Consider the following 27,086-nt stretch of genomic DNA (forward strand, 5'->3'; position numbering starts at 1 on the left):
GCCCAAACTCCACACGTGTAAGGCGGCTCCAGCAATTTACCAAGCTAAAAATCGGAGTGACTGGGAGGTAGCCTGCAAACAAGATTGAGCCAGCCGCCACCTTGATATTTAGACATGAAAAATATCATTCAAATTCGGTAGTATGATTGCCGTCCTTCCCGGCCAACCCCCACCAAGGCTTCAAGGCATAACGACTGGCTTTTGGGATGGGCGTCATCAAAATGTGAGTTGCCCCCACTGACCTAGCTGGAGCCCTGCTCTCATGCCATCTGCTCCAACAGGTCTATATAAGCGGCAGTGCCTTCACAATACTTGATGGGGCGTACCGAATCTTGCAAACGGTGTATGACGACGACAATGAACAACACCTCGACGCGATTGCTATCGACGAATCATCCGGAAAGATTGCAACTTGCACAGCAGAACAGGTCCGCATATATCGGCCACTTGTCTTACAAGATGACCACAGAAAGGTTGTGCAGTTTCCCTAACAGGCTCGTTCGCTCTCAACACACCGTCCGTCGTACTGATATTATCCCAGTGGGCACAGCAGTCGTGTTTTGATATACCAGAAGCTGTTTCAAAAGCTCCTTGCGCTCTGTCCTGGGGCGGCTCCGAAGAGCTCCTAGTAGCCTCAAACTCTCTATACCTCTTCACCACAGCCTCATTCCCCGTGCATATATGGCAAAAGGTCTTACCCAACCCGGCCAAGTCTGCCATCATTTCACACGACTCGGCATACATAGCTTCCATTGGTCAGCACGATTGCCTAACCAAAGTTTGGAGGCGACTGGTCTACGGCGCAGACGAGGTTCGATTCGACGTGACGTACCTTCGTCACCCCGACATCGTTGTTTCTATAAGATGGCGCAGGCCCCATCATCCAGATCAGTCGGCGGACAATGTCCTGTATACAATATGTCTCGACAACTCAATTCGTGTCTGGATCCCAATGGAGGCAACTGAAGGTCGACACTGGCAACTGCTGGGCCGGGTTGATATGAACGAGTCTGCCATAGAGATGCCAGTACGATCATACCCTCCACTCGTATTCATTGTGGATGGATGTGAATTTACTGCTGCCCTGGAGAAAGCTGTCAAGGATCGAAGGGCTGATGATCGAAGTGCGGACGATGCAGCTCTAGATCATCTTGTTGCTGTTGCAAACAAGAACCCTGAAATATGTGTCAGTATCGACAAGCTTGGCAATATGTCTGTATGGGCACTGGACAACGTAGGGAACAACAAGCCTGAACAGTTCAAGGTCTTTAGCGTTGCGCGATTCAAGCTGCCGCATTTTGAAACTATGAACGAATTCTTGAACGGCCAAGAAGGGGGGGGACACACGGAGGCTCAAAGCTACTGTGACAGATCAAATGGAAGGCTTCATATTGTGCTACACTCTTTTGATGGCAAGATCGGAATTTTTGCAGGAAACGTGGCGGACCTGTTGGATCCTACAAAGAATGATCGACGCCTTCACATCCAAACCGTCTGGACTGGACATACTGCACCTGTCAAGAAGATGGTGCGTAATTTCAGTGGTCATGCAGTGGTTTCGCGAACTGCTAGTGGAGAATGTATTCTATGGAATCATTCTGCCCTCGATGGCGAGCGGTCGGACCAAACACTTATCCGTAGGTCTGTCATACCGGAAAATGGCAATATACATCGCATCTGCGTCCTGCGGAAGGGGCGATTTGTCGTCCTTCTATATCACAAAGCTATCGTCGTCTGGGATTGCCGTAATGGATCTGCATCGCGGCTTGCCGAATGTTCCTTTGAGACACAAGAAACACCTCTATGTCTTATAGTGCTTCCTCGACCACGAAATACACAATATATGTTGGCTTACATTGCCACAATAACACCCAGCGGCCACGGAATCGCTTGGGAAATAAAACTTCCCCAATATCTTAGCAATGATACGACAATTGAAAATGTGGCAGGGCTCTCTGAATTTTGCCGGTTCGAGCTTGCCACAGCAGACGAATTGAAGTATGTGCTCCCTGTGGACCCAGCTGGAGCAGCTCCGTCTATGTCTGGTTTTCTTGACATATTCGCTCGTGATGTAGCGATTTCATACACCCGCTCCGGGAGAGTAAACTTCTGGGCGGCACGTGTTAACCTGGAAAGCCGAGCGGTGGACTGGTTGTCAACATCCTGTACGGAAACTGGCCTGCTGGACCCGGCACTTGCAAGCGGTAGCATGCTTAAAAAAGCAGCTTTGGTGAATCTCACAAGGTCGCAACTCACTATTTGGGATATCGGTGGTTCACGTCTTGAATATGATATGGACTATAAGGCACACCATAGTATTCAGGACCTTGATTGGACGTCCACTCCAGATGCGCAAGCCATTCTGGCCGTTGGGTTCCAACATCGTGTCATACTACTGTCTCAAATGAGGTTCGACTACTTGAACAAAGGACCAGCATGGGCACCGATTCACGAGATCGACATTCGCGATCTTACAGCACACCCGATTGGAGATTCCACCTGGCTTGCTGACGGCCACTTGGTAGTTGGTGCCGGAAATCAACTTTTCGTTTATGACCGACGCATAGATACAGGGGATTCTTCTATCACACCCATCAGTCATCTCAACAGAGATGATCGCAGGGACCTGTTTGAAGTCGTGCAGAGATTTAATGGACCCATTGCTGTATTTCATCCTCAATTTCTCAGCCAATGTATTCTGTCTGGCAAAGGTCCTGTCGTCCGTCGCATCTTACTAGCCCTGTACAAGACATTGAGATACTTGATTCCAGGTGATACCATGGACGATTACCTGGGTCTCCCGCTATCAGAATTCTACACTGAAAACGTAAGTAAGAAATTGCAAGAGAGATGCTTTGATTCTAATGCTGTCTTGTAGACGTCTCAAATAAGCTCGTGGGGCAAAGCCAAGGGCCGTTCGTTCTTGGATGATGATGATTGCGGAGAGGACGATATGTTTTCCGCAGAGACGGCAGCGTATATAAACGACAAATTGACGAAGATACGAATCCCCCAGCTTACTGGACACGAACAGATCCAATTGGCAGATATTATTGAATGTGTTGCGGTGGTGGAAAGCCATAGAAGATCGATGGACGAAAATGGAGCTCGGTTCATGCTATTCTTTCGGCAGCATGCACTTCGCAAAGGCCGAAGGAATGACATGCACCTCTCGTGGAGAGAAATAAACTGGGCATTCCACTCTGGTAGCCAGGACATACTGCTGGATTTTGTGTCCCGCCAAAACCACGGGGCCATGTTGTGGGAACAAGCTCGCGAATGCGGAGTTTTCATGTGGCTTTCCGACTTAATCACATTGGTATGCTCATTACTCATTTAAGCCTTTGTGTTACGACTCTCTATGCTAACATTATCCAGCGCGACCACTTTGAAGTACTAGCAAGAAATGAATACACCAAGAGCGAACTCAAAGATCCGGTGAATTGTAGCTTGTTCTACCTGGCCTTGCGTAAGAAGACAGTCCTGCAAGGCCTTTGGCGTATGGCAAGCTGGAATAAAGAACAAGCGGCCACTCAGAAGTTACTAGCAAATAATTTTGATGACCCAAAATGGCGAAGGACAGCATTAAAGAATGCATACGCATTGCTCAGCAAGCGAAGGTTTCGTGAGTTGTTATCAAGCAGACTCAGGGAACAAGGAGCCTATATACTGACCGCTAAACAAGATTATGCCGCGGCATTCTTCCTATTGGCTGACCGTCTCGAGGACGCTGTCGAGGTTTGCCTCCGGCAAATCAAGGACCTGCAACTAGCCATTGCCATCTGTCGTGTTTACGAAGGGGACAGTGGGCCAGTGCTTCGAAAGCTAATCCAAGATGAAGTCCTCCTTTTAGCTGCACAAGAGGGAAACCACTGGCTTGCCTCGTGGGGTTTTTGGATGCTTGGTCGCAAAGACATGGCCGTCAGAGCATTAATTGTAAGTTCTCCTACCGAAGAAGCTGATAAGTAAATGCTAAGTTCGTTATATTAACTGAATTCAACAAGATGCCTGTCTTTGCGCTTCTGGAGACTCCTTGCTCCCCGGACATCAAGTCTCGCTTGTTCTTGACCGATGACCCTGCTCTTGTGGTTCTATACTCCCAGTTGCGTCAAAGAACTTTGCAGACGCTTCGAGGTGCCTCCAAGATAACACCAAAAGTCGAGTGGGAGTTTGTTCTTCACAGTGCTAAGCTTTATGACCGCATGGGATGCGATCTTCTCGGGCTAGATCTTGGTGAGTGCGTGTCCATTCAAAGACGAAGCAGCATTTGACGATTATTGCGTTTCAAGCTTTCTGTCCATCGATGTCTCTTTGCCTGCATTTGAGAATTTTGAAGTATGAAGATGGTCTTGGCTGATATGATGTGTCAGTTCGCAACTGGGAATTCCAGCAACCTATCGCCACTGGATTTGGTAGTGAAATAAACCCCTTGAAACTGTTACGACGGAGAAGTTCACTGGTAGTGGATGATCTCTCAGCAACAAGACGCAGCCTCGGCTTGGACCGGACCCGCGACAATACGAGCCACGGCCCCCCTAAGCCGTCACCGTCAGCATTTGTGGAGCCCGAAGCTTCATCACTACTTGACAGTTTTGGACTTTAGATGTAGATTTTAGGAACCTCGGAATGCGTCGATGCGTCCTGCTAATTGGGATCTGAGCTCTTAACCCACCACGGTGGGTGTACAAATGGCAAACCTACATTGCCGAGTCCTGTGGCAGAATATGCCGTACTGCCACCTCACATGTCTACTTTTTCAGACCCAAATTGTAAAAAATTCCATTTGCACCTTCCTAGTTCCCTAACATCGTTGTTTCTGATCATGTGTAAATTTATTTGTTTCTCCACTTTCCATGTTTTAGCCCTGGGTTGAGCAGGGCGTCATGTATCCTGTGCTTAGTCATGTCTTGGTCTTGCCTTGTGGCAGTCAACATGCAGTTTGTAAGCAGGAGTACCTACTCGTGCCACGCCCCACTATTTTAGGGGCCTCGTTTCACTCACCACCTAAAGGTAGTGCTTATTACTAACGCGGCCTAATTACTAACGCGGCTTAATTTTTAATTTAATAACTTAATTAACCTCTTCGCTTAAAATATACACCCTTTTTATTATAAATTTTTAGGTATTTTAATATAAAAGTTTAACGCTATTAACGTGCTTTTTTCATAGCTTTAAAAAACGCTTTTTTAATTAAGTTATAGTATTTTTTATTAATTACCTTAATAATCTAATAAGCTAAAATAGCGTTATTTTTAGCCTTTTAATATATTATCTTACGCTTATCTTTTATAAAAAGTATGCTACTTATTTATAATAATTAATCTTTTATAGCTTTACGTTATTATAATAATTATTAAGCTACTTTTATACGCTTAAGGTTTCTTTTTATTTAAATAAGCTTAATAATAATAATAAGAGACCTACGAATAAATCTACTAATATTATATATAAATTTTAGGTTAAGAGAGGTATCTTTATTTAATATATTTTATAACTTATTAATAATCTTATTTATTTACCTTAACGTTATAAGAGTCTTAAAATTAAAAGAGCTGTAAATTAAAGCTAATAATAATAGTATATATTACTTAACTTATTATATAAGAGTCTTAATAATTAGCTTTAAGTTATAGAGTGAAATTTTAGTTTTTTAAAAGACTAATATTATAATAAAGGTTTTAAAAGCTTATTTTTAAATATCTTAAATATAGCTAAGAAATTTAATCTTTATAATACTTATAACCCTATTATAAACTATAATATTTAATACCTTTATATAATAATACTTTAATAGCTAAAATATTATAATATTAAGAGATTAAAGAATATAAGTAAGATATAATAGTAAGGTAAAGGGAATTATTTAGTGTTTTTTATAGTATTTAATAAATTTAATTATATAATATAATTTATAATTATTTAGGATTAAAGGTAATAATTATTAATAGGCTTTATAAATTACTAAAAGTATTATATTTAAGCGAATATAATCTCGTTATTTATATAGCTAAAAGGCGAGATTATAAGCTTTATATTTACTTTAAGCTTCTTTATTTAATATTATAATATTATATATTTTTACTCTTAAAGAATAATAAATATAAGAATAACTCTACTATTAATAGAGATAGCTTTTAAAGTTATTAATACCTCTTTATTTTCTAGTATTAAAAATAAATGCTTTATTTTTCGCTTTATAATAATAAGGTAATCTTAGCTAATTTTAATATAAAAGCTAATTTTATTTATATTTTAAATATCTTTAATAGGAATTTTATATTCTTTTATAATAGCTTTTAAATGTAACGACTGTTGCACGGAAGGTCCAATAGGAGTCTTCGACGTGTAACGCTAGGTTCCCAAGGGATAAACTAGGTCGTAGTTTATGTTGGCAGAGCCACTAGGGCAGTCAATCTGAGCAGTTGGGTGTTACGTTGGTAATAGGTCGTAGACCGTAACCAAGTGATCAGAGTCAAAGAGTTGTAAGCGAAGCTTAGGTCAATGTAATGATCTGTGTTGAAAGCTAAGGAGCTAGAGTCTATCTATGAAGCGAACCTGGGGGTCCCTATATACTATGATGATCATTTATCCTAGACGTGAGCAACAGCGTTGCTCACGTTGCTTTTGTCGTGATCACTTACACTGCTCACTTCGTGCATGGTGAGCACCTTCTTACTGGTAGCTCGTGCCGACCATTGTTCCGTGGTCCCTCCTGCCTGTGCTGCGCGGCAGCTCATGCAGTTCGGCCCACTTTTGTGACCTACACCGCAGCCTGCGGCTGGGTCGTAACACGATGTCCCCTCTCCCACGGTCTTGTCCTCAAGACCCAAGTTTGTTTCATAAATAGCCTTGTGTCCTGTTTCTTCCGTTGGTAAGTTTTCCTTCTTCCATCTTCCGTGATGTCCTTCTGACGCCATGTCCAGTCATCCTCCCAGAGTCCAAAAATCGAAACCGAGGTCGGATTCCGCGCGTCGTCGAGATACCCTAGCTGCATACATAGATTCTTGTGGTTTTGACATCATGCCGTGTTCGTTTTGTTCCGCCCGTGGTTTTCGCTGCAAGATGATTGAGCGTTCTTTGAAATGTGGAGAGTGCGTGCGGCGGGGGCGTTCTTGTGATGCCTCTGGCGTCGCGATCAACTCGCGTAGGTATCTTCCCTGTGTGTCACTGCTTCTTGCTAATGAATGTCTTTTAGTTGGTCGAATTATTTCTGAGTCGAAACGTTTGAACCGGGAAGAGGAGTCTGCTGAAGAACTCCTCGCCTCTCGTCGTGAAGCGTTGCGTCAGGCGCAAGCTGATTTGGACGAATCCTTGAATCGTTTGGAGCGATTGCGCAAGCAAAAGCGTCAATTGCTCTCGAAAGGGAATGAGATGACTCGTTTGGGTTTGCAGTCGTTGGATGAGTTGGATGAGGAGGAGCGTCGCGAATCCGAGGCTGTTATCGATGCGCAATCGTTAGGCGCTATTGACGTGTTGGATTGGAACGCTGTGTTTGGGGATGCCTTGTTGAATGCTGCTGGTGATACTGCCGTAGTAGGTGCTGGCAATTCTTCAAATGCTCCGTAGGTTCCCATGTGTTTTCCTCGTCTCCATAGTTTTTCCATTTAATGAGATATTGGCGTGTTTTGTTTCTTGTCCTCATGTCTAAGATCCGTTCTACTTCATATTCCGTTTCGTTCATGACTTCGATGTCCTCTTCTGCTGGTGCATTGTCTGGTGCTTTTTCAAGAAGTGAAATATGTACTATAGGATGATTTCTCATAGTTTTTGGTAATGAAAGTTCGTAGTTGTTCGTCGATATTCGTTTTTTGATAGCGAATGGTCCTAATTTCTTGTAGTCCAATTTGTCGCTTGGTCGCGTTGTTTTGATGTTTCGTCGGAGTAGGTAGACCATGTCTCCCTCCCCAAAGATTGGTCCCTTCAATCTTTTCCGATTATGGTATTGTGCCATTCTGTTTCGTATGAATTCCAATTCGTATCGCATTTCTTCATGCAATTTCTTCAATTCCTCTGCTTGCAGCATTGCTCGTTCTGCTTGTGGTCCTTCGCGCTGTGTTCGGAATACTTCGGGATTGAATCCGTAATTGGCGTAGGCTGGTGTTTGCTTTGTCGATTCCGATATCGAGCTATTGTAAGCCAATTGCGCTGTAGGTAACCATTTTACCCAATCATTCTGCTGATAATTAATGTAGCATCGCAGATACTGTTCAAGCGTCTGGTTCAACCTTTCTGTCTGTCCATCTGTCTGTGGATGGTATGCAGTGCTTAACTTGTGGTTTGTCCCAAGTTGTGCCATAAGTGCTTGCCAAAACTTTGAGGTAAATGTACTTCCTCTATCCGATATGATTTCCTCTGGCAGCCCATGATTGCTTGCTATTGTCCGTAAGAACACATATGCAAGTTCTTCTGCATTGCTTGCCTCTCTGTACGGTAGAAAGTATCCGTACTTTGTGAGTCTGTCCGTGACCACGAATATGCTGTCATATTCCACATTGGTCATCGGTTCTTTCGACATTGGTAGCTTCGTAATATGATCGAAAGCTATCGATTCCCATGGTCGTGTTGGTACTGGTAATGGTTGTAACTCTCCGTATGGCTTATGTCGAGAAGCCTTACTCTTTCCGCATTGTATGCATTCGTTGACAACCTTTTCGACCATTTTCTTGATTCCTGAGAAATCGTATTGTCGTCGTATCCTATCCAGTGTTTTGCGGATTCCTTGGTGTCCGTAAACTGGGTGTTCATGCATTTCCCTGATGCATTCTTCTCGTAGCTCTGGTGGTATCCAGATCTTTTCTCCATACATTGGTACTCCTCCTGGGTAGCATACGCATCCCATCGGTACGTCTCCAATGTGTTGTATGTTGTCTCTTGCCCATTGGTGTACTTTGTTGTATACTGGGTCTTCTTGCTGTACTTTCATAATGGCGTTGAGCTGTCTTTGCTGATAATTGCCATTCTTATTGATCTCAAGGAGTTGTCCTGTCGCTGTAGGTACTCCTGTGTCGTAGTCGCTTCTTCGACTTAGAGCGTCTGCTCTCCCGTTTTCGGATCCTTTTCGATGGATGATTTCATAGTCGAATTCCGAAAGATATTCGGCCCATCGAATTTGTCGTCCATTCAATTGTTGTGTCGTCGCAAAGTGAGAGATGTTTTTATGATCGGTGTACACCTTAACTTTGTGTTTGCTTCCCATAAGATAGTGTCTAAATTCCTTGAAAGCATTGATGATTGCTAGGAATTCTTTGTCGTAGATGGGGTAGTTGAGTTCTGCTCCATGAAGTTTCTTCGAGTAGAACGCAATAGGGTGTAGTTTTCCGTCATCGTCTCTTTGTCCAACTTGTGCTCCTAGAGCAAAGTCTGATGAATCGGTTTCTAATTCCGGTTCCTTTTCTGGGTCAAAGGTTCTCAAAACAGGTTCGGATGTGATGAGTTCTTTGATCTTGTCAAAGGCACATTGCGCCTCATCGTTCCAATTCCACTGCTTATCCTTCTTGGTGAGTTCATCCAAGGGTGCTGCGATTTCGCCGTAGCTATTGATGAATCTCCTGTAGTAGTTCGCAAAGCCTCTAAAGCTTTGTATGTCCTTGACATTCTTCGGTGTTGGCCAGTTTCTTACTGCCTCGATTTTTGTTTTTTCCATTCTTATCTCGTTTGGTCGTATTGTGTGTCCTAGGAAGTCTACTTCCTGTGTATGGAACTTGCTTTTTGCTGGTTCAACTAATAGTTTTGCGTTTTGTAGCGCTTGTAGTACCTTGTGTACGTGCGTCTTGTGGTCTTCTAGGGTTTTCGAGAAGATGAGTATATCATCCAGATATACCACCACAAAGTTGTCCAAATATTCTCGTAGTACGCTGTTAATCATTCTCTGGAATGTCGCTGGTGCATTGGTAAGCCCAAATGGCATTACCAAGTATTCGAATAGTCCGAATTTCGTTCTAAAGGCTGTCTTCCATTCATGGCCTTTCTTTATTCGAATCAAATTGTATGCTCCCTTCAGGTCCAAAGCGGTGAACCAATTCATACCGTGCAGTCGATCTCTCAATTCGGAGATAAGCGGCAACGGTGTTCGATCTTTCATGGTAATCGCGTTCAATCGCCGATAGTCCACTACTAACCGCAATTTCCCGTTCTTCTTTGGAACAAACATAACTGGGTATCCAGCTTCTGATGTGGATGCTCTGATGTAGCCTTTCGCTAACATCTCGTCAATATATTCCCGTAGCGTTTCAAGTTCTTTCGCGTTCAGGTTGTAAATCTTATGGAATGTTGTCGACTTTCCATTTACCAATTCGATTTGATGATCCCATTGACTGTGTTCTGGTAATCCGGTGTCTAATTCTTCTGCAAATAATTTCTCGTATTTCCGGTATTCCTTGGGGATATTTTTGAGTCTTTCTTCTTTCGTTATTGGGCTTTTGTCATCTTTATCGTTTTTGTTCTTTTCTCCTTCGAGCTTCTTATTTGTGTTTGCGAGGTCTTTCCGTAAGGCGGCAATAACCTTTCGGATCTTGGCTCTTGTTTTTTTATTATTTATTGTTGTTCGTATTCCGGTTTGTAGCGCCGTCGGGGTCGTTACGGTGGATCCAATCGTTCGTTTCTCTGTATTCGTTGTTTCTGTACTGTTCTTTTGTTGTCGTTGGTCCTTGGATAACTTGCTTGAAGGTTCCTTTTCTTCAGAACTCTGTTCGTGAGCTAAGTTATGACGAAATTTCGTTCTTTCTTCCGAAATCTGCTGATTCTGTTGGCCTGAAGTCTCGTTCCACTTCAGTTGGCCTGTCCTCCAGTTGATCAGTGGGTTACTCTCCCATAACCATGGGTACCCTAACACTAGGTCGTGTTCCGATACGTCCATAACATCGAGTTGAATCACTTCTGAATGATCTTGAATCTGTACTTCGAGATGATCAGTCTCTCGGTTAATGATCCCGTCATTATAGTCAAAAGGTTTTCCTTCGATATCAGTTAACTCGTATGGTGCCTCTTTGTGTTTCCACGGTAGTTGGTAACGATTCACAACTCTGGGTGAGATATAGTTGCCCATCGCGCCACTGTCCACAAGTATGCGAACGCGATGTCCCATGACTTCGGCGTCTAATACCATCTTATCGCTTCGTCCGTTCTGGGTTGCGTTGAGGGTCATTAGCGTCTTTCTTTTCATGCCAGCCTGTAGCCCTTTTACAGATGGCGTGCCTCGTTTTTTGAGTTTTCCGGAATAGATTCTTCTGCGATTTGTCGCTTCATTTCCTGGTACCATTCCGTAGGTCCAGTTTCATTCTGTGGGTGTTTAAAGCAAAATCCATCGTTAAACATTTGACATAGGCGGTTGTAAATCTGGTCTTTCATTTCTCCATGCTTCTCGCATCTTGGATTGTCGCAGTTTACCGCATATTTCTTGTTGCACCTGGGGTTGAACTTCTGTTCATTGTACCACTTATCCAGCTGTCGTTCGTTGTGGTATGTCGATTCTGTGGTTCCCCTGGGGTCTTTTTGTTCGAGTATGTCTAATGCTCGTTGTGCCCGTTTGTATGCTGCTGGTGTGCCACATTGCCACTTGTGCCATTCCCTGGCCTTATCTACCATATGTTCCGAACAATTGGGTAGTGGACATACCATGTGGTCTTTCGTTTCACACCGAGGTGACTTGAGTAACAACTCTCTTCTGTGTGTTGGGATTTTTCCCTCATACACATACTGATGCCATTGCCTGTTCTTCGTATACACGTGCAACTGGCATGTGTCTGATTCACATACATCCGTAGGATCTGTATGAGCTCGGCATTTGATGGGTGTGTTTGAATCGGGTTCCAAGATCATCGTTTGATCGTCGTTGATTATCTTCACTCTCCATTCTAGGAGTTCCCATCTGAAGTATGGTGCTTTGATCGGATATCCTCTCATCCTGATCGGAAATGCATCCAGTCGTGCCTTGGTTGTAAAATGTGCCTGGCACATCATAAATATGCATGATGCCCATGCTAATCGTGTATGGTCCTTATGTCTTGGTGAGAGTCTGGGGTCGTCCCCTTCTTCCCTCTCTGGGTACCATAGTGTCGGACTTCTTAACATTGTGGTAGTGTCCACTGCAATAATAGGAATTGCGAAATGCTTTCCTGTTGGTGCGGGAAGATGTCGTTGTACAGCTTGTTCTTGTGTGGCTGTTAGCCTTGCAGGCGTTTCTTCCTCGCTTTGTTCGTCTTCAGACGCTTCTGGAGTATCTAGGATTGCGCAGTCGTCGTCGACGCTCATTTCCTTTACTCTGTCTTCCGGTTCATCGAGGGTGGTGAGGATTTGCGCGTCTTGTTCCTCCCTATATTGTTGTTCCCTTCGAATCTTCCTTGCTTCTGCTTGTTGTCGCACCCAATCGAGGATTTCTTGGTGCGAGTCTTCGTCCAAATATTCTGGCGATTTTGGTTCATGGAGTTCTTTTCGTCCTGTCATTGCAAGAGTTTTCTTTTCCATTGATTGTTCGTCCAGGTCCTCTTGTGCCGCTTGTCGCGCTGCTTGGATTCCTGCGCGTATTTCCTCAAGCTCTGGCGTTGGTATCCTTTGTAGCTTTTCGTATCCTGGTTTGCGTGGGGGTGGTGTCGTGATTCCCAATGCCCGGTTTATCTGTCTTTGTGTTTTCTTCGGCTTCTTGGGTTCTTTCGGAAACCATCCGGTTCCTTGTTTGCTACTGAGGTGGATATAGCAGTTGTCATCGTAGCAGAAGGTCCAGCTTAGGTTTTTGTGCTCTACCTTTGGTTCGGAGATTTCGAGCTTCTGTTGGTTAGTAGCATTGAGCTGTTTCTTACCTCCTTCTGGTACTGGCTTCCATTCTTTCTTGGGTTTCTTGCATTTGTTGGCGAAATGTCCTGGTTTTCCGCAATTATAACACTTCTTTTCCTTTTTGTCATCTTTTTTGGTAGCGTCAAGCTCCATTCGTCCAGGATTAAGAGTGTGACCATAGGCAATAGGTTCGTCACGCTTCCTGCGTTGATTGGCTTGGTAACTCTTTCCTTTAGTAGGGTTCCAGGTTCCTTTACCCTGTTTCTTCTGTATGCGTCGCTGATACTGTCTGTCGTCGATTCGTACCGCCATAGCGATGTAGTCCGATAAGTTGTCTGGTCTGTTTTCTCTGTAGAGTTCATCCTTAACTTCTTCCTTGAGTCCCTTATAAAAGGCTGACATAAGAGGTTCGTCCTCCCAGTCAAGCTGAGATGCGAGTTGTCTGAAGCGAGCGGCATAGTCGGATGCCGATCCTTTCTGCTTGAGTCCGTCGATATGGCACTCAGCAGCTCTGGCTTCGTCAACAGTACCAAAGGCTTTCTTGATGGCTTTTTCGAACTCATCGTAACTTTCGAAAATGGTGTTGGTTTCGTTTTCGCGGTCGTCTTTTTCTTTGTTAAGGTAGTTCCTCATGATGGGTTCAAACCATGCTAGTGCTACTCCCGTCATACATCCTCCCGCATGAAGTACCTTGGCAGAGGATTCTTGCATTTTGTTTGGGAATTGTCTATGGTAGGCCCTGAGTTGAGTGAGGAATCCTTGGAGAGCACCTGGGGATCCGTCGTACGGTCCTGGCGTCCTGGGTTTGAGGATCTCTCCTAGATCTTTTCCATTTGTGGCAGCGGCCGTGGCTTGTTCCTGTCGTTCTCCTTCCATCTGTTGAACCCGTTCGCGGAGGCGTATGATCTCAGCAAGCATCTCGTGTGCAGAGACGGTTGGTGGTCCCTCCCGAGTTTCATTCGATCCAGATGCGGTAGTAGTTTCGCGTGGTGCCATGTTTGACAGTTATCAGATATTGCTCAGAGTGACGCAGTAGTAGTCTGAACAAGAGCTTTCAACGTGTAACGACTGTTGCACGGAAGGTCCAATAGGAGTCTTCGACGTGTAACGCTAGGTTCCCAAGGGATAAACTAGGTCGTAGTTTATGTTGGCAGAGCCACTAGGGCAGTCAATCTGAGCAGTTGGGTGTTACGTTGGTAATAGGTCGTAGACCGTAACCAAGTGATCAGAGTCAAAGAGTTGTAAGCGAAGCTTAGGTCAATGTAATGATCTGTGTTGAAAGCTAAGGAGCTAGAGTCTATCTATGAAGCGAACCTGGGGGTCCCTATATACTATGATGATCATTTATCCTAGACGTGAGCAACAGCGTTGCTCACGTTGCTTTTGTCGTGATCACTTACACTGCTCACTTCGTGCATGGTGAGCACCTTCTTACTGGTAGCTCGTGCCGACCATTGTTCCGTGGTCCCTCCTGCCTGTGCTGCGCGGCAGCTCATGCAGTTCGGCCCACTTTTGTGACCTACACCGCAGCCTGCGGCTGGGTCGTAACATTAAAGTATTAAAGTAAATAAGAGTTCTTTTAATATCTTTTAAAGCTTTATACTTTAAATTAAACTTCTTTTATAAGTATTTATTATATTAATACTATTAAATAAAGCAAGTAATTTAAAGCTTTTTAATAAGCTTAAGTAAGTCTATTAATAATAATAATAACCTATCTTTTAAAATGTAATTTATAGCGTTTATAATAAATTTAACTTAAATAATAAAATTTACCCTATTAAAGCAATTAATATAATTATATAAAGTAACTTCTTCTTCCCTTAAAAGCTTTATATTTACCGCTAAATAGCTTTCCCTAATAAAAACACCTTATTACTATTATTAAAGCCTATTATAAGGCACATTAAAATTTTAAGCTATAACGCGTAATTTTACACCTAGATTTTTATTAATAAATTAAAGGGCCTTAATTACACGTATTTTCACTTCGCTTTTTAACTTTTAAACGTTAATTATAGGTATTTTTACGGTTAAACGCGTCTAAGTTTAAAATTAGGCCGCATTAGTAATTAGGCCACGTTAGTGATAAGCACCACCTTTAGGTGGTGAGTGAAACGAGGCCCCTAAAATAGTGGGGCGTGGCACGAGTAGTAGGGACCGAGCTACCTACATTAGGTCACTGGTATCTACCTAAGCCCTCGTAGATATGGGGTTTAACCATGGTTCTCATTCCGCCGGCGCGTAATCAGCATCCTTAAGGCTCGTTCACCCCAACCGCATTCTTGTAGCAGACTTGTTAATTATGGTTCCGCCGGCACTGGTGATACAAGGGAAAAGCTTCACGCTTCGCAGCGTGGTCGCGGGCTTGGCTGTTGGGACGGTCATCTGTGCAGCCAATGTTTACTTTGGACTACAGACTGGCTGGGTGTCAATAATGTCCATGCCTGCTAGTCTGATGGGATTTGGAATTTTCAAAATATTGCGACCTCATTTGACCTTCCCGTTTTCTCCAGTCGAAAATGTCTTATTGCAAAGCGTCGCCTGTGGTATGGCTATAATGCCGCTTGGATGCGGCTTTGTTGGAGTGGTTTGTTTTAACCCCCCCTTTGCTGATCACCACCAGATGTATGGCAAATTGACGCGATCGACCACAGATTCCTGCTATGAACTACCTATTGAAACCTGGTGAACAAGGGCCTATATACCTCAGCACCTTACAACTCATTATTTGGTCACTTGGTCTGTGCTATTTCGGAGTTGTATTCGCCGTACCTTTGTGAGACAAACCTCTGCGGCAACGCTATCATTGTGGCAAACTTTCATCAAAAACACGAAATAATGCCTGGCTAACAGCTGAGATTGGTTCATATCCTTTCGTAGGAGGCAGCAGGTCATTATTCGAGAGCGACTAAAATTTCCCAGTGGTTTCAGCACTGCTGTCCTCATATCTGTGCTTCATGGCAAAACGTCTCAATCTTCCAAGCCAGAGAATTTAGATAGCGCCGCACGGGGTGGTTTTGCCAGCCTAGTTCCACGTACGGCTATTCAAGACTTCGCTGTACCAGATACCATTAGTAATAATGGTGACGAAAATGACATCGAAACTCAAGCAGATCCGCCATCTGACTGGGCATCAAACATGGGACTTCTTCTTATTTGTTTCCTCATTTCCGGCTTCTTTACCATACTGACGTATTTCTTGCCTATCGTGCGAAATCTTCCGATATTTGGTACTGTTGCCGCAAACACTTGGCTCTGGACATTGAACCCTAGCCTCGCTTATGTTGGCCAGGGTGTTATTATGGGCACTGAGACAACACTACATATGACATTGGGAGCCATTGTTGGTTGGGGTTTCCTCAGTCCGTTGGCAAAATTCAAGGGCTGGGCTCCAGGGCCAGTGGATGACTGGGAACATGGCAGCAAAGGATGGATTGTCTGGGTATCCCTGGCCATCATGCTGGTAGATGCTGTCGTTAGCCTCGGTTATGTTGGATGCCGTTCTATTCCCTCCTTTCCAGGAATGGGATTCATTGAAAACTTCCGCAAAAGACTACACAAGGCAAGAGAACATATATTTGGAGATGCGTCACCTCAGTACTCCCTGCTGCAGAATCAGGACGAAGACTTTCAGTCTCATACGCGAGACACCACCAATGATATAATGGAGGCTAGTCGCGATGGTAACGATGACATTGATAGAAATGACGATGACGGTGGCGATGACGATGCTCCGGCTGATCAGCGTATTGGACGGAGGTTGGTAGTCATCGGACTCATCACTTCCATTATATTATGCATCGGAACGACCCACTTCGTGTTCGGCGATCTTGTTCCTTTATACGCAACCGTTGTTGCTGTTTTCATTGCTTTACTTTTGAGCATAATGGGTGTACGGGCGCTCGGGGAAACAGACCTCAACCCTGTTTCAGGAATTAGCAAGCTGGCTCAGCTTTTTTTCGCCCTTATCATTCCCCAGTCTAACAAGTCTAGCGTCCTGATTAATCTTGTGGCTGGTGCAGTGGTAAGCCAATCCATTCCCTTACCATATCCCTGATAGCACATGACTATCTGTGTTGCGTTGTGTATTGAACTACATCACTGGGAATATTACTGACCTACAATACTAGTCAGAAGCAGTGAGTGTTGAAATGCCACGCGTAATACTTTGTATCGCCTAACCATTTCAGGGTGCATTGCAGGCCGGGGACCTTATGCAAGACCTCAAAACTGGGCATTTACTAGGGGCTGCCCCGAACGCCCAATTTTGGGGGCAAGTGATCGGTGCCACTGCTGGAGCAATCCTGAGTGCCTTCATCTACCGAATTTACACATCGTAGGCAATAGTTCTACCAGATCTACGATCTTAGGGTTCATCAACTAACAGACGTGACTCTTCAGGGTCTATGCGATACCGGGAGACCTATTTCAAGTCCCTACTGCTTATGTTTGGATATTCACAGCGAGGTTAGTTACAGGGCAAGGACTACCGTATATGGCCAAAGAGTGGGCTCTGGGGGCAGGGATTGTGTTTGCTATTATAACATTGATTCGCACCGCTGGTGTGGACAAGTGGTGGCGGCCATATGTCCCGGGAGGCATCGCTGTGGCGGTCGGTACGTTTAAATATTTATGTACCATGGCTTAAAGGCTTGCTAATTCAATTCAGGAATATATAATGTACCGTCGTTTACCCTCGCCCGAGCGGTAGGCGGGATCATCTGTTGGCACTGGACAAGAATTCTAGGACGATCGAATGCGCAGCTCATCATTCTCGCGTCGGTATGCCAGACTTAGCTCTATTTATCTACTTGAACATGCTAACTTTTGAAGGGGTTTATTCTCGGAGAAGGTTTCTTGAGTATTGCGAACTTGATTCTTCAGGGCCTAAAGGTGCCGCATTTTTAACAAGTATGCTCCATAGATGTTACAGCCGCAGTCATCCAAGTCTGTAGTTGGGGCCCCCCGGAGGGGGGGGGGGGGGGGGGGGGGGTGGAGGGTTGTGCACTAGCCCATCGAAATATCAGATGGCTATCTATTTAAGTTCCCAGCTCTGGCTTCTTTCTTCATGCTCCGTCGACCACTTAAGACGTAGCGTAAGCGCTCGCGCATTGTCGGAAGCGGCGGCGAAGGTAATTTCTCCTGACAGGTGGCGGGAGGTGGAAATCATTTGCGAGGGGTCTCGTGGACTGATTAGCAGGAGGCCTTGTTTCCAATGAGTCTCTGGCCCGTTCGGGCCTGTGGTGAAAGCAACGTGACCCGGCGATGCGAGAGCCCACTTGTCAGGTGTGATACTTGGTTCGGGAACTGGTTCTGATCTGCATGGGCAGAAGAAATTGTCAAACCAAATGAGAAAACCGTCTGGACCGTCCGTGCCAACGTTGAGTTCTGTTTCCCAGCTGGCTGTAAAAGCAAGGTCTTCTGCACGGGTTGAGTATAGGTCTAGAACTTTGAATGGGTATGCTCCACCACACAGTGACGATGCAGGCATGCCCTGTACACGAACTTCGTCGTAGATGCCCTCTTGCATCGCCTTCATGTCAAACCCATAGACATCACGCCAATAGGAAACATGATCTGACATGTATACCTCATCCTTTACGGGTGAGATCCACAGCGTGGCGGAGCTAGGAACTAGAAGACCATCAGACTTTAGATATTTGTCCCGTGCATACAGCACACTTGGTAACATTGCCTCGTAGAGTAAACAGTAGCCCATCCATTCACTAACAATAATATCGACCTCTTTGACGGGAAGTTCAACGTCTTCAATGCTGCCTCTCAAGCATGTTATAACATCTGCTAGGTTGTTATTGAACACGTTTTCTCGTGCCTTGTCAATAATGTCTGATCTGTCAACGGCTAGCACCTTTGCGGCGCCCGCCTTTGCGCAGAACATGCTTAGAATTCCTAGCCCGCATATCAGGATTACAGTTCAAGAGAAGAGCGCGCTCGAATATCCGACAGATTGAGGAACATACCTGTGCCACATCCAATATCGAGTACCACCTTGTCTTTAAATATGTGTTTGTTCTCATATATGAAGTCTCGGTAGGCATCCGTGCGCACGGCGTCCTTGAGCATTGTTTCATGTATCTCTGTGTGTTATGCGGTAAGGAATTAGCGGTTTAAGTAAACATATCGAATTATTCAGGTTTCATACCATGCGCTGCATACGATTCGAAGTAGTAGCCCGGGGAATCTTTTTCTTTCAGCTTTGCCGATGAACTGGGAATCTCATCGACCCCCCATCGACGGTCCAGCGTTTGTTCCACAGCTAGGCGGTAATTTGCAAAGCTTTCACGAATAGAATTCAATTCTGAATCGAGATCTCTGTTTTTTCTGTGCAAGTCCCTGGTTGACTCGTCCGTTGTGCCCGCGGTCTCTGCCTCGGTATCGCTTGACGATTGCAGCACTTCATCGAGAGAGAAAATAACAGCGTCGTTGTCGAGTACTGGCTTGAGGAAACGTTCATCCTGAATATCATCAAGGGAAATCTGTGAAGGTAAAGCAATGTCGCTCTTGACCTGAGAGCGGATGTAATTCACCAGCTTCAAAGCTCCAAGGAAATCCAATTGTAGGCGATGAATGTTCTGAACCAGGTCAAAATCATAGTGCTGCTTGCAATGCTGCAGCATTTCTGCAAGTGTGGCGAAGGTCTGCACATCAAAGAGTGATACAAATTCAACATTTTCCAGATCAGGCTCGACATCAAGCCAGTTGCTTTGCTCTGAGGTATCCGAGTCCGAGGAAGGCGATGCAGCACGCAGCTTGTCCATTATGCAACCAGAAAAGCGACTCAGGTTTGTAGGCTGCATAGACTCCTTTGCTCGATATTGAAAAGTGTTCTGGCAGTATGCTTTCTATAGAAAGCTATGTCATATGTGTTGCGGATGAACGATGTCTTTTATTTGTGCTTTTATGTGATGTTCCTAGTTGGCTTTTGTAACATTGTCCTAGGGTCTCCATGAGACGATTTTTTTTTTTTTTGGCCCGGCCCCCATTATTTTGCAAGCAGACCAGCGTCTTGCCCATGCAACTTGGCCTATCTATACCTAGTAAGGCACCTACCTTATCGCATCGGTTTGACAGACGGGACCCGCGCTCACCAATAGTAACGCCATGATGCAATTAGAGGGGTGGTCAATCAATATCGCTGTACGGAGTCGGTGGTACAGCTTTCCCATCAATCCACCTCGCCATCAGTGTCGCCTGGGCCGTCCTCTTCATCATCCTCGCCCTCGGACACATTCTCGCCAAGCTTACGAAGCCGTGTCTGTTGTAAAGGAGTTGTTAGCTAGAGCCGCTTCTCTTGACCGGAAGATTTACCTTATAACGGGCGACTTTCTCCTCAAGGTCCCCAAATACTATGAGCAAGTCATCGAGCTCAGTCTGAGCTGTTCTCTTAGCATCTGATTCTGCTGACAGTGTTTTCTCAATCTGGCCCGTGAATGCATTCACACAAATTAGCCTCTACTCATCACTTGGTCATGTCTTCTGTCATCGCGAGCCAGACCATTGGGACGAGTAACTTACACGTTCAACTTTGCGCTGCAGCTCCTCGATCGTTGTCCTGGCTTTTTGAAGTTGCCCCTCTAAATCTGCATTCCGATTTTCTGCTTGTGTTTTCTGGTCAACCTCAAGCGCCAGCAGCCTGGAACTTTCCTCCTGGAGCTTTTGCAGTGCCAATGCTTTAGATTTATTGGCCTTGGTGCTTACATGTCAATATAGAGCATCCATTCGGCATGTTAGATGTAGTTGCCTCACCTTGATTAGATCAACTTCAAGCCGATTCATAGATGCCTTGAGGTCTGCGACCTCTGCATCAGCTCGTAACCTGACGCGTTCAACTTCTGAGTGTGCGGACTGTTGAGCCTGAAGTAGCTCATTCTGATATTTGGCCTCTCTTGCTGCAAGCTGCGCTTGAAATGACGCAATATGGCGCTCCTGATCGGCTACTTTTGCTGAATGTTCCTGGGCCACCTTTCTGCGGCCAGCGTTAGCATTGATGCATAGACATGAGTCCACCGTAGACGTACCGTAGCTGTTCTTTGTGAACACTCTCTGCATTATCAAAGGAGGCTTTGAGTTTAGATAACTCAATCGCGGCAGCTTCGCTGGATTGGAGATGTTCTGCCTCTCGGCTATGAAGAGCTTCCTCAAGTGATATTATTTTGGCTTTAGTTTCCTGTAGTGCACGATCCTTGTCTCCGACTTGGCTACGAAGAGAATCCACCAGCTCCCTGGATATCCCTTTCTGGACGCCGTTTGTCATGACAGAGATCTCGAGCTCTGGCGCCCTATCAATTGAGCGTCCAATCCGACTGTAGTTATCCTTAAAAAAGTCAACGAAGACCGAGTCAAAAAAGATATCTGGAAGGCTATTCCCTGAAGACGGGTGATGCTTCTGTGGCGTAACTTCGAAATCACGTATAAGAGGATGACTCCGGAGTCGGGTCAGTCGCTCCAAAAATTGCTCTCTATCCAATCTTTTTGAAAGAACAGAGTGAAAACTGGTCCTCGAAAGTGGCGAATCTTTCGTTGAAAATTCATAGACCACGCCGAGAAGGAATGCACAAAGGCCTTGAATGAGGACCCCCTCGGCAGGAACGGGATGTGATATGGCCTGTATCAAGCTTTGTACGATGCTTCCCTCAGCCAAAAAGTCGTTCACAGCATCGAGATCTTCAAAGGTCCAGCCCAGCAGCAGCATCAAGTATCCAACTGAAATTCTAGCATCGTCATTACGTGTGATACTGGTGATGAGATGAGCAGCAATCGTTTGTATACTCGTGACGACCTCCTCATCTTTAGACGAGTCTCCTTCTGTGACTTGAAGCAACCTTGCCTTTGCGGTAGGGTTATCATGTATTAAATGGAACGCGATAACGGAGGCAAACCATTGGCGGTAAGGATCACGGGCAAGTGCCGTAGCATCCGGTCGCAGTAGAACTGTCAAGATATTGGCAGATTCTTCAGCTGCTGCCATATATCCGTCGATTGCTCTGGATAAAAAATGAAGCCTGACCTCTGAGTGGTTCGAAAAGTAGGCCTTCAAGCATTCGCAAGCCGCAAACCGAAGGTCAAATGCCGACTGATCAAACGAATTGAGTGTCAAATCCAGCAAGCCATCGATTACATAGGTCTTCGCTGAGAGTGTAGAAGCTGCATCCTTCCCTATGTCAACAACTAACGGAGCAGGGACCATCAATTGAGCGAATGTTTCCTGGAGAGGCTTTGCGTCCCGAATCATATCACCGCAAGTATTTAATGCCTACGTATAATTTTCAGTTAAGATATAGTCACTCATGAAACGGTGCAAGTCGATCTTCTCACCTCTGCCTTAATAGTGACTTGGCCTTCCTCGCGAGAAAATGCTAATTGAAGAATATTATAAACAAGCCCCTGCTTCCAAAAGGCCTGCTGATTCTGCGCGACGCCCGCTGAACCCGGAAGTAGAAAAAGACGAAGGACGGCGAGAAATGCGTACACATTCCGGTTACGCTGTGCCTGGGCCCATACCGCAATATCGGCATCAGACAATTGTGCCTGCAGCAGGCCTTCCAGCAAACTAGCCAATTTTGAGATGCAACCGGATTCCCGAAAGAGGGATTGGTTGGAAGCATTCCGACGTAAAAGATTTGCTAGAAGAATTAAACAGTCTTCGACGGTTCTCCCACCCTGAGTAAGCGAGCCGTCGGCTACCACAATAGCAAATATTCGCTCGAATGCACTTTCGAATGCCACCAGTTTTTGTATTTCCGTGGATGTGGGCGTGAGAGCTATGAGCAGGCTGACACACTCGTTCCGCACGGCCTCACGTTGGTCGTCGAGAATAGCAACGAGCCTGCTTATACCCAAAGGTGCAGTGAAAATGCATTCTTCAGTTCTTTCGGTCCGGGCTGACAGTATAGCTGCAAGCAATTGCAACGAGTACAGGCGTGAGTAAAAGTCGTTCGATTCCACGATGTCTAATAGAAGTGTTATGTTCTCCTGACGCTGAGTAAATTCATCAGCAAGCCATAAAACCACTTCGTCGGAAGCCTCAGGGCTGCTCTCATTGGGGCTAAATAGCATCAGCAGTGTTTCTAAGACGATTTTGACAGTGTCGACATCATCGCCATCCTTGGCCAAACTCCCAATGAGACATCTTAATGCGCCAGAGGCCACTGATGCCGGGAAATCTTTAGCAAAGCTCCGTAAGCCCAGAATTGCCGCTCGTCGATCTTCGAGAAGGGTTGCCGAGTTCAGACGGCCGCTGTAAACTGTTATGGTTTCGCTAACGGACTGTTTGGCTGGTGTCGTTGAAATCGAAAACATGTTGCCGGCGTGCAATGCGCCATTGAGCAATGCAAACGCGCCGATTCTAGGGGCGTGCTTTGAATCTTAGCTGAGAAGTCGCGTGTGGGTTGGCTGCGAAAAGCAAAGGACAGCAAGCATGATCTTTCCACACTTTCGCAGAAGTCACGTATGTTGGCCCCTGTTGGCACCAGACGGATGTACATTGACGGGGTCCAAAGGAGCTTGACCTTGATCTTTTAGGTGCCCTGTTGGGGGGTACTTCACGCCTTAGCTATTAGGCCTGGGTCCTACGTCCTACCTGGGTACGGAGTACCTAGGTAGTTTCGAGTTCATTCTTCACTCCGAAACCCTGTGACATGAAGTCTGTTAACGAACCCGGTGTTTGAGCAAGAAAGTGCATTTAAGTTGGCAACCGACACCTGAAATTTGAGACGGTGTGGCCACGAATACTAAGGGCCCAAGTGCGTACCTAGGTAGGTACTTCCAAGGTACTACTCTTTCTCGCAGCGACATCAGGAATATGCAGCCCCACGTCTACTCGCCATTCATTCGTGACATAATCATAAGTACCCAGGTACTCCAGTACCCGGCAATGGTTCTGATAGTGAATGCGCTGGCTGGCGACTAACGGGGAAAATCTCAGTTATCGCACAATCCTCACTGTTGTGCGTGTCCAACACCAACCCATCGACAAAAATAGCATCACAATTGACTGCTTTGAAATTCCTCAGTGCCGTCAAGATGGGTATCCCAGCTGCTTTTCGATGGCTCTCCAACAAATATCCCAAGATCATCTCACCGGTGATTGAAGACCAACCGGTTGTAATGCCGGATGGTTCTACTGTACCTGTTGATACGACTAGTCGCAATCCGAATGGCGAGGAATTCGATAATCTCTACCTTGATATGAACGGCATCGTTCATCCTTGTGCACATCCGGAAGACAAACCCGCGCCTGAGGATGAGGAGGCAATGATGCTCGAGGTATTCAAGTATACAGACCGTGTCGTCAACATGGTTAGACCTCGGAAGCTCCTCATGATTGCTGTTGGTATGTAATCCTTCTACACACGGGTCGGCCCATACTGACGATGGCTTTCTTCTAGATGGTGTCGCACCTCGCGCCAAAATGAACCAGCAACGCTCTCGGCGGTTCCGGTCCGCGCAAGACGCCAAAGAAAAGGAAGAGAATAAGGAGGAGCTGCTGAAGCTTGTGAAACAACAAAACGGCGGAGTTCTGCCGCCGGATCACATCGAAAGTGTCGCCAAGAAAATTTTCGACAACAACTCCATCACACCGGGTACACCTTTCATGGATATATTGGCCGTGAGCTTGCGGTATTGGTGCCAGTATAAATTAAACACTGATCCAGCATGGGCTAAAATGAAGGTCTTGATTTCTGATGCCACTGTCCCGGGCGAAGGCGAGCACAAAATCATGTCCTTTATTCGGTCTCAGAGAGCATCGCCGGAATACGACCCCAATACCCGTCATGTTATCTATGGGCTAGATGCCGATCTAATCATGCTAGGCTTAGCAACACATGAGCCGCACTTCCGAGTTCTTCGAGAAGATGTATTCTTTCAGGAAGGAAAGGCTAGAATATGCCAGCTATGCGGACAAAAAGGACATGAAGCACGGAATTGCCGAGGCGAGGCAAAAGAGAAGGCGGGCGATATCGATGACAAGCCTGGCAATGCTACGCTAAAGCCCTTCATCTGGCTACACGTTTCGGTGCTGCGGGAGTATCTCGCAGCTGAATTAGCCGTTCCTGCATTACCATTTCGATTCGATCTAGAGCGGGCGATTGATGATTGGGTCTTCATGTGTTGCTTTGTCGGAAACGATTTTCTTCCACATCTGCCGGCATTGGAAATCCGAGAGCATGGTATTGATACATTGACAACCATCTGGAGAAATAATTTGCCGACCATGGGCGGTTATGTCACAAAAGACGGACACATAGATCTAGAAAGGGCACAGCGGATTTTGGATGGTCTTGCAAAGCAAGAAGACGCGATATTCAAGCGCCGGAAAGAGCAGGAAGACCGCCGTGAGGCAAACGCAAAGCGAAGAAAGCTGCAGCACGACAATAACTCATATCGCGGAAGTCGCGGAAACCTTGCTGAAGACCGCAAGTATGGTCACCACGATCCATCTCAGGGACTGCCTCTTTATCCTATCTCCTCATATCCTAAGGAACCACCTCGAGCTATCACCCATGATATGGTGGTGAATAAGAGCTCTGCCCAAGCCGCGAATGTTGCCAACAAAAGCGCCGCAAGCATCATCAAGGACCAAATACGAGCAGCGAATCGACATGATCCTGTCGGGGCTGAGCCCGAAACTTCTTCTTCCATCCTGGGCAAGCGTAAAGCGGAACCACAGTCGGACACGGAAACGGCCAATACAAACGCTAAAGTCGGCACTGTGCAAGCTAGTAAACCAGAGTATCCAGCGCCAGCGGAAGACCCCATTGACACAGTCCGCTTGTGGGAGGATGGGTACGCTGATAGGTATTACCAGCAAAAGTTTCACCGCAGTCCCGATGATATCTCTTTTCGACACAAGGTAGCACGGGCGTATGTTGAGGGACTGGCTTGGGTCCTCCTATACTATTTTCAGGGCTGCCCTTCGTGGGAGTGGTACTACCCATACCACTATGCCCCGTTTGCAGCAGATTTTAAGGACCTTGCGAACATGGATATCGCCTTTGAGAAGGGGAGGGTGTCCAAACCGTTCGAGCAGCTGATGAGTGTCTTGCCAGCAGCCTCACGCCACGCCCTCCCTGAAGTTTTTCATCCCTTGATGACGGATGAGGACAGCGAAATAATTGACTTTTATCCCGAAGATTTCGAAGTAGATCTGAATGGGAAAAAGATGGCATGGCAAGGTGTCGCCTTGCTACCTTTCATTGACATGCCCAGACTGCTGGCCGCCGTGCAGAACAAGTATCCACTTCTAAGCTCTGCCGAGGCCGCGAGGAATGCAAGGGGAAGAGACGTGCTTCTGTTGTCGGACAACAACGGGAGCATGTATGACGATATTTTGACCAAGTTTTATTCTAAACGACAAGAATGCTCCAAATTCAAGCTAAATCCGAAAAACAGTGATGGCTTATCGGGGAAGGTTGAGAAGCGGGATGATTATGTCCCACACGGCGCGCTGCAGTATCCTCTAGCGAGGGGTGCCATGCCAAACTTGGACTACGATAAGTCTGTTAGGTAAGCTTGCCTACCCAATGTGCTTAAATAGTTTGGACAGAACATAAAGAACGCCCTAGCTAACGAACGCCTAACACTTTGCAGCGTCTACTACGATATGCCTCAAACACATCAAACCCATAAATCGATGTTGTTACGGGGAGCAAATCTTCCACCTCCTGTGCTTACGCCTAGTGATGTGGAAGTTATTCGGGGCAAATCAAGGCGGGCTCCTGGGTACAACAACTACAACTACCACAATGGTGATAGACGAAGGGCTCCTAGTGCTTCTTCCAATTTTACGCCACAGGCCCCAATATGGCGCCCACCGCCTCCTGGTGGCCCTGGCTTTGGGATGGGAGTTCCGCCGCCACCGCCGGCATATGGTATCCAAAACCACCCAGGAAATGGCTACTATCGATCTGGAAACCGGGGGCGGAATAATAATAACGTGCCTAGGTGGTAGAGTAGGCAGATAGAGGGTGCTGTAACCGTAATTTTTTTTTTTGACTTTTTGTTTTCACGGTATTCAAATAATTAAAAATAAAAAAATAACCTGTCATTTTAAATCAACATTAATCAATAGACATTTTGGTGTGGTTTCTTTTTTTTTTTTTGATTTTTCTTAAATACTTAAAAAAAAATCCATTACTAATAAAAGGGTTCTTTCTTCAAGGGAGTGACTTTATAAAAAAAGAGAGAGGAGACAAAAGAATTTGATTTTCCAGTGATAAAATAACAAGTTATAGTGGAACTTGTGCCTAAAAATATATATTTACGGTTACCTTTTTTTTTTTTTTTTTTTTTTA

The 27,086-nt window shown here is 45.5% G+C and overlaps 7 protein-coding genes across 11 annotated transcripts; 5 read left to right on the forward strand and 2 right to left on the reverse strand.

Annotated features, from left to right (window-relative positions):
* Positions 1 to 43: 43 nt before the first annotated feature.
* On the forward strand, positions 44 to 5,095 carry RAV1_1 (regulator of (H+)-ATPase in vacuolar membrane). 4 transcript variants are annotated; one of them, XM_066118718.1, is made up of 8 exons: positions 68 to 223; positions 282 to 473; positions 542 to 2,827; positions 2,879 to 3,319; positions 3,379 to 3,625; positions 3,686 to 3,936; positions 4,005 to 4,233; positions 4,371 to 5,095. In XM_066118718.1, exons 1-8 carry the CDS (start codon positions 143 to 145, stop codon positions 4,601 to 4,603), a joined length of 3,960 nt encoding a protein of 1,319 aa, XP_065976239.1. In that variant the 5' UTR covers positions 68 to 142; the 3' UTR covers positions 4,604 to 5,095. The 4 variants fall into 4 exon arrangements, with proteins under 4 accessions (XP_065976241.1, XP_065976240.1, XP_065976239.1 ...); XM_007816895.2 differs by having other exon boundaries at positions 68 to 473; XM_066118720.1 differs by having other exon boundaries at positions 44 to 223; positions 3,686 to 5,095.
* Positions 5,096 to 6,589: 1,494 nt separating this feature from the next.
* On the forward strand, positions 6,590 to 7,900 carry J3458_005288 (uncharacterized protein). Of its 2 annotated transcripts, XM_066118722.1 has the most exons (3): positions 6,590 to 6,871; positions 6,924 to 7,144; positions 7,196 to 7,900. In XM_066118722.1, exons 2-3 carry the CDS (start codon positions 7,021 to 7,023, stop codon positions 7,564 to 7,566), a joined length of 495 nt encoding a protein of 164 aa, XP_065976243.1. In that variant the 5' UTR covers positions 6,590 to 6,871; positions 6,924 to 7,020; the 3' UTR covers positions 7,567 to 7,900. The 2 variants fall into 2 exon arrangements, with proteins under 2 accessions (XP_065976243.1, XP_065976242.1); XM_066118721.1 differs by having other exon boundaries at positions 6,622 to 7,144; positions 7,196 to 7,770.
* A 7,173-nt stretch (positions 7,901 to 15,073) lies between these two features.
* On the forward strand, positions 15,074 to 17,111 carry OPT8_1 (OPT superfamily; the record flags this gene model as incomplete). Its single annotated transcript, XM_007817451.2, has 5 exons — positions 15,074 to 15,358; positions 15,426 to 15,547; positions 15,652 to 16,795; positions 16,902 to 16,910; positions 16,962 to 17,111. 5 exons carry the CDS (start codon positions 15,074 to 15,076, stop codon positions 17,109 to 17,111), a joined length of 1,710 nt encoding a protein of 569 aa, XP_007815642.2.
* A 155-nt stretch (positions 17,112 to 17,266) lies between these two features.
* On the forward strand, positions 17,267 to 17,679 carry OPT8_2 (OPT superfamily; the record flags this gene model as incomplete). Its single annotated transcript, XM_066118723.1, has 3 exons — positions 17,267 to 17,387; positions 17,441 to 17,553; positions 17,605 to 17,679. 3 exons carry the CDS (start codon positions 17,267 to 17,269, stop codon positions 17,677 to 17,679), a joined length of 309 nt encoding a protein of 102 aa, XP_065976244.1.
* Positions 17,680 to 17,806: 127 nt separating this feature from the next.
* Positions 17,807 to 19,589, reverse strand: rmt3_1 (Ribosomal protein arginine N-methyltransferase rmt3; the record flags this gene model as incomplete). Its single annotated transcript, XM_007817450.2, has 3 exons — positions 17,807 to 18,681; positions 18,753 to 18,869; positions 18,935 to 19,589. The coding sequence occupies 3 exons, from the start codon at positions 19,587 to 19,589 to the stop codon at positions 17,807 to 17,809; spliced, it is 1,647 nt and encodes a 548-aa protein (XP_007815641.2).
* Positions 19,590 to 19,957: 368 nt separating this feature from the next.
* USO1_1 (Vesicle-mediated ER to Golgi transport protein) lies at positions 19,958 to 23,091 on the reverse strand (the record flags this gene model as incomplete). The annotated part of the gene is made up of 6 exons (XM_007817449.2): positions 19,958 to 20,047; positions 20,101 to 20,211; positions 20,308 to 20,478; positions 20,539 to 20,758; positions 20,811 to 22,045; positions 22,108 to 23,091. 6 exons carry the CDS (start codon positions 23,089 to 23,091, stop codon positions 19,958 to 19,960), a joined length of 2,811 nt encoding a protein of 936 aa, XP_007815640.2.
* Positions 23,092 to 23,692: 601 nt separating this feature from the next.
* Positions 23,693 to 26,879, forward strand: RAT1_1 (5'-3' exoribonuclease 2). The gene is made up of 3 exons (XM_007817448.2): positions 23,693 to 24,124; positions 24,180 to 26,298; positions 26,383 to 26,879. Exons 1-3 carry the CDS (start codon positions 23,815 to 23,817, stop codon positions 26,741 to 26,743), a joined length of 2,790 nt encoding a protein of 929 aa, XP_007815639.2. The 5' UTR covers positions 23,693 to 23,814; the 3' UTR covers positions 26,744 to 26,879.
* The last annotated feature ends 207 nt before the right edge of the window (positions 26,880 to 27,086 follow it).

This window comes from Metarhizium acridum, assembly GCF_019434415.1.
Source record: "Metarhizium acridum strain ARSEF 324 chromosome Unknown scaffold_31, whole genome shotgun sequence".
In the NCBI taxonomy this organism is placed as follows: domain Eukaryota; kingdom Fungi; phylum Ascomycota; class Sordariomycetes; order Hypocreales; family Clavicipitaceae; genus Metarhizium; species Metarhizium acridum.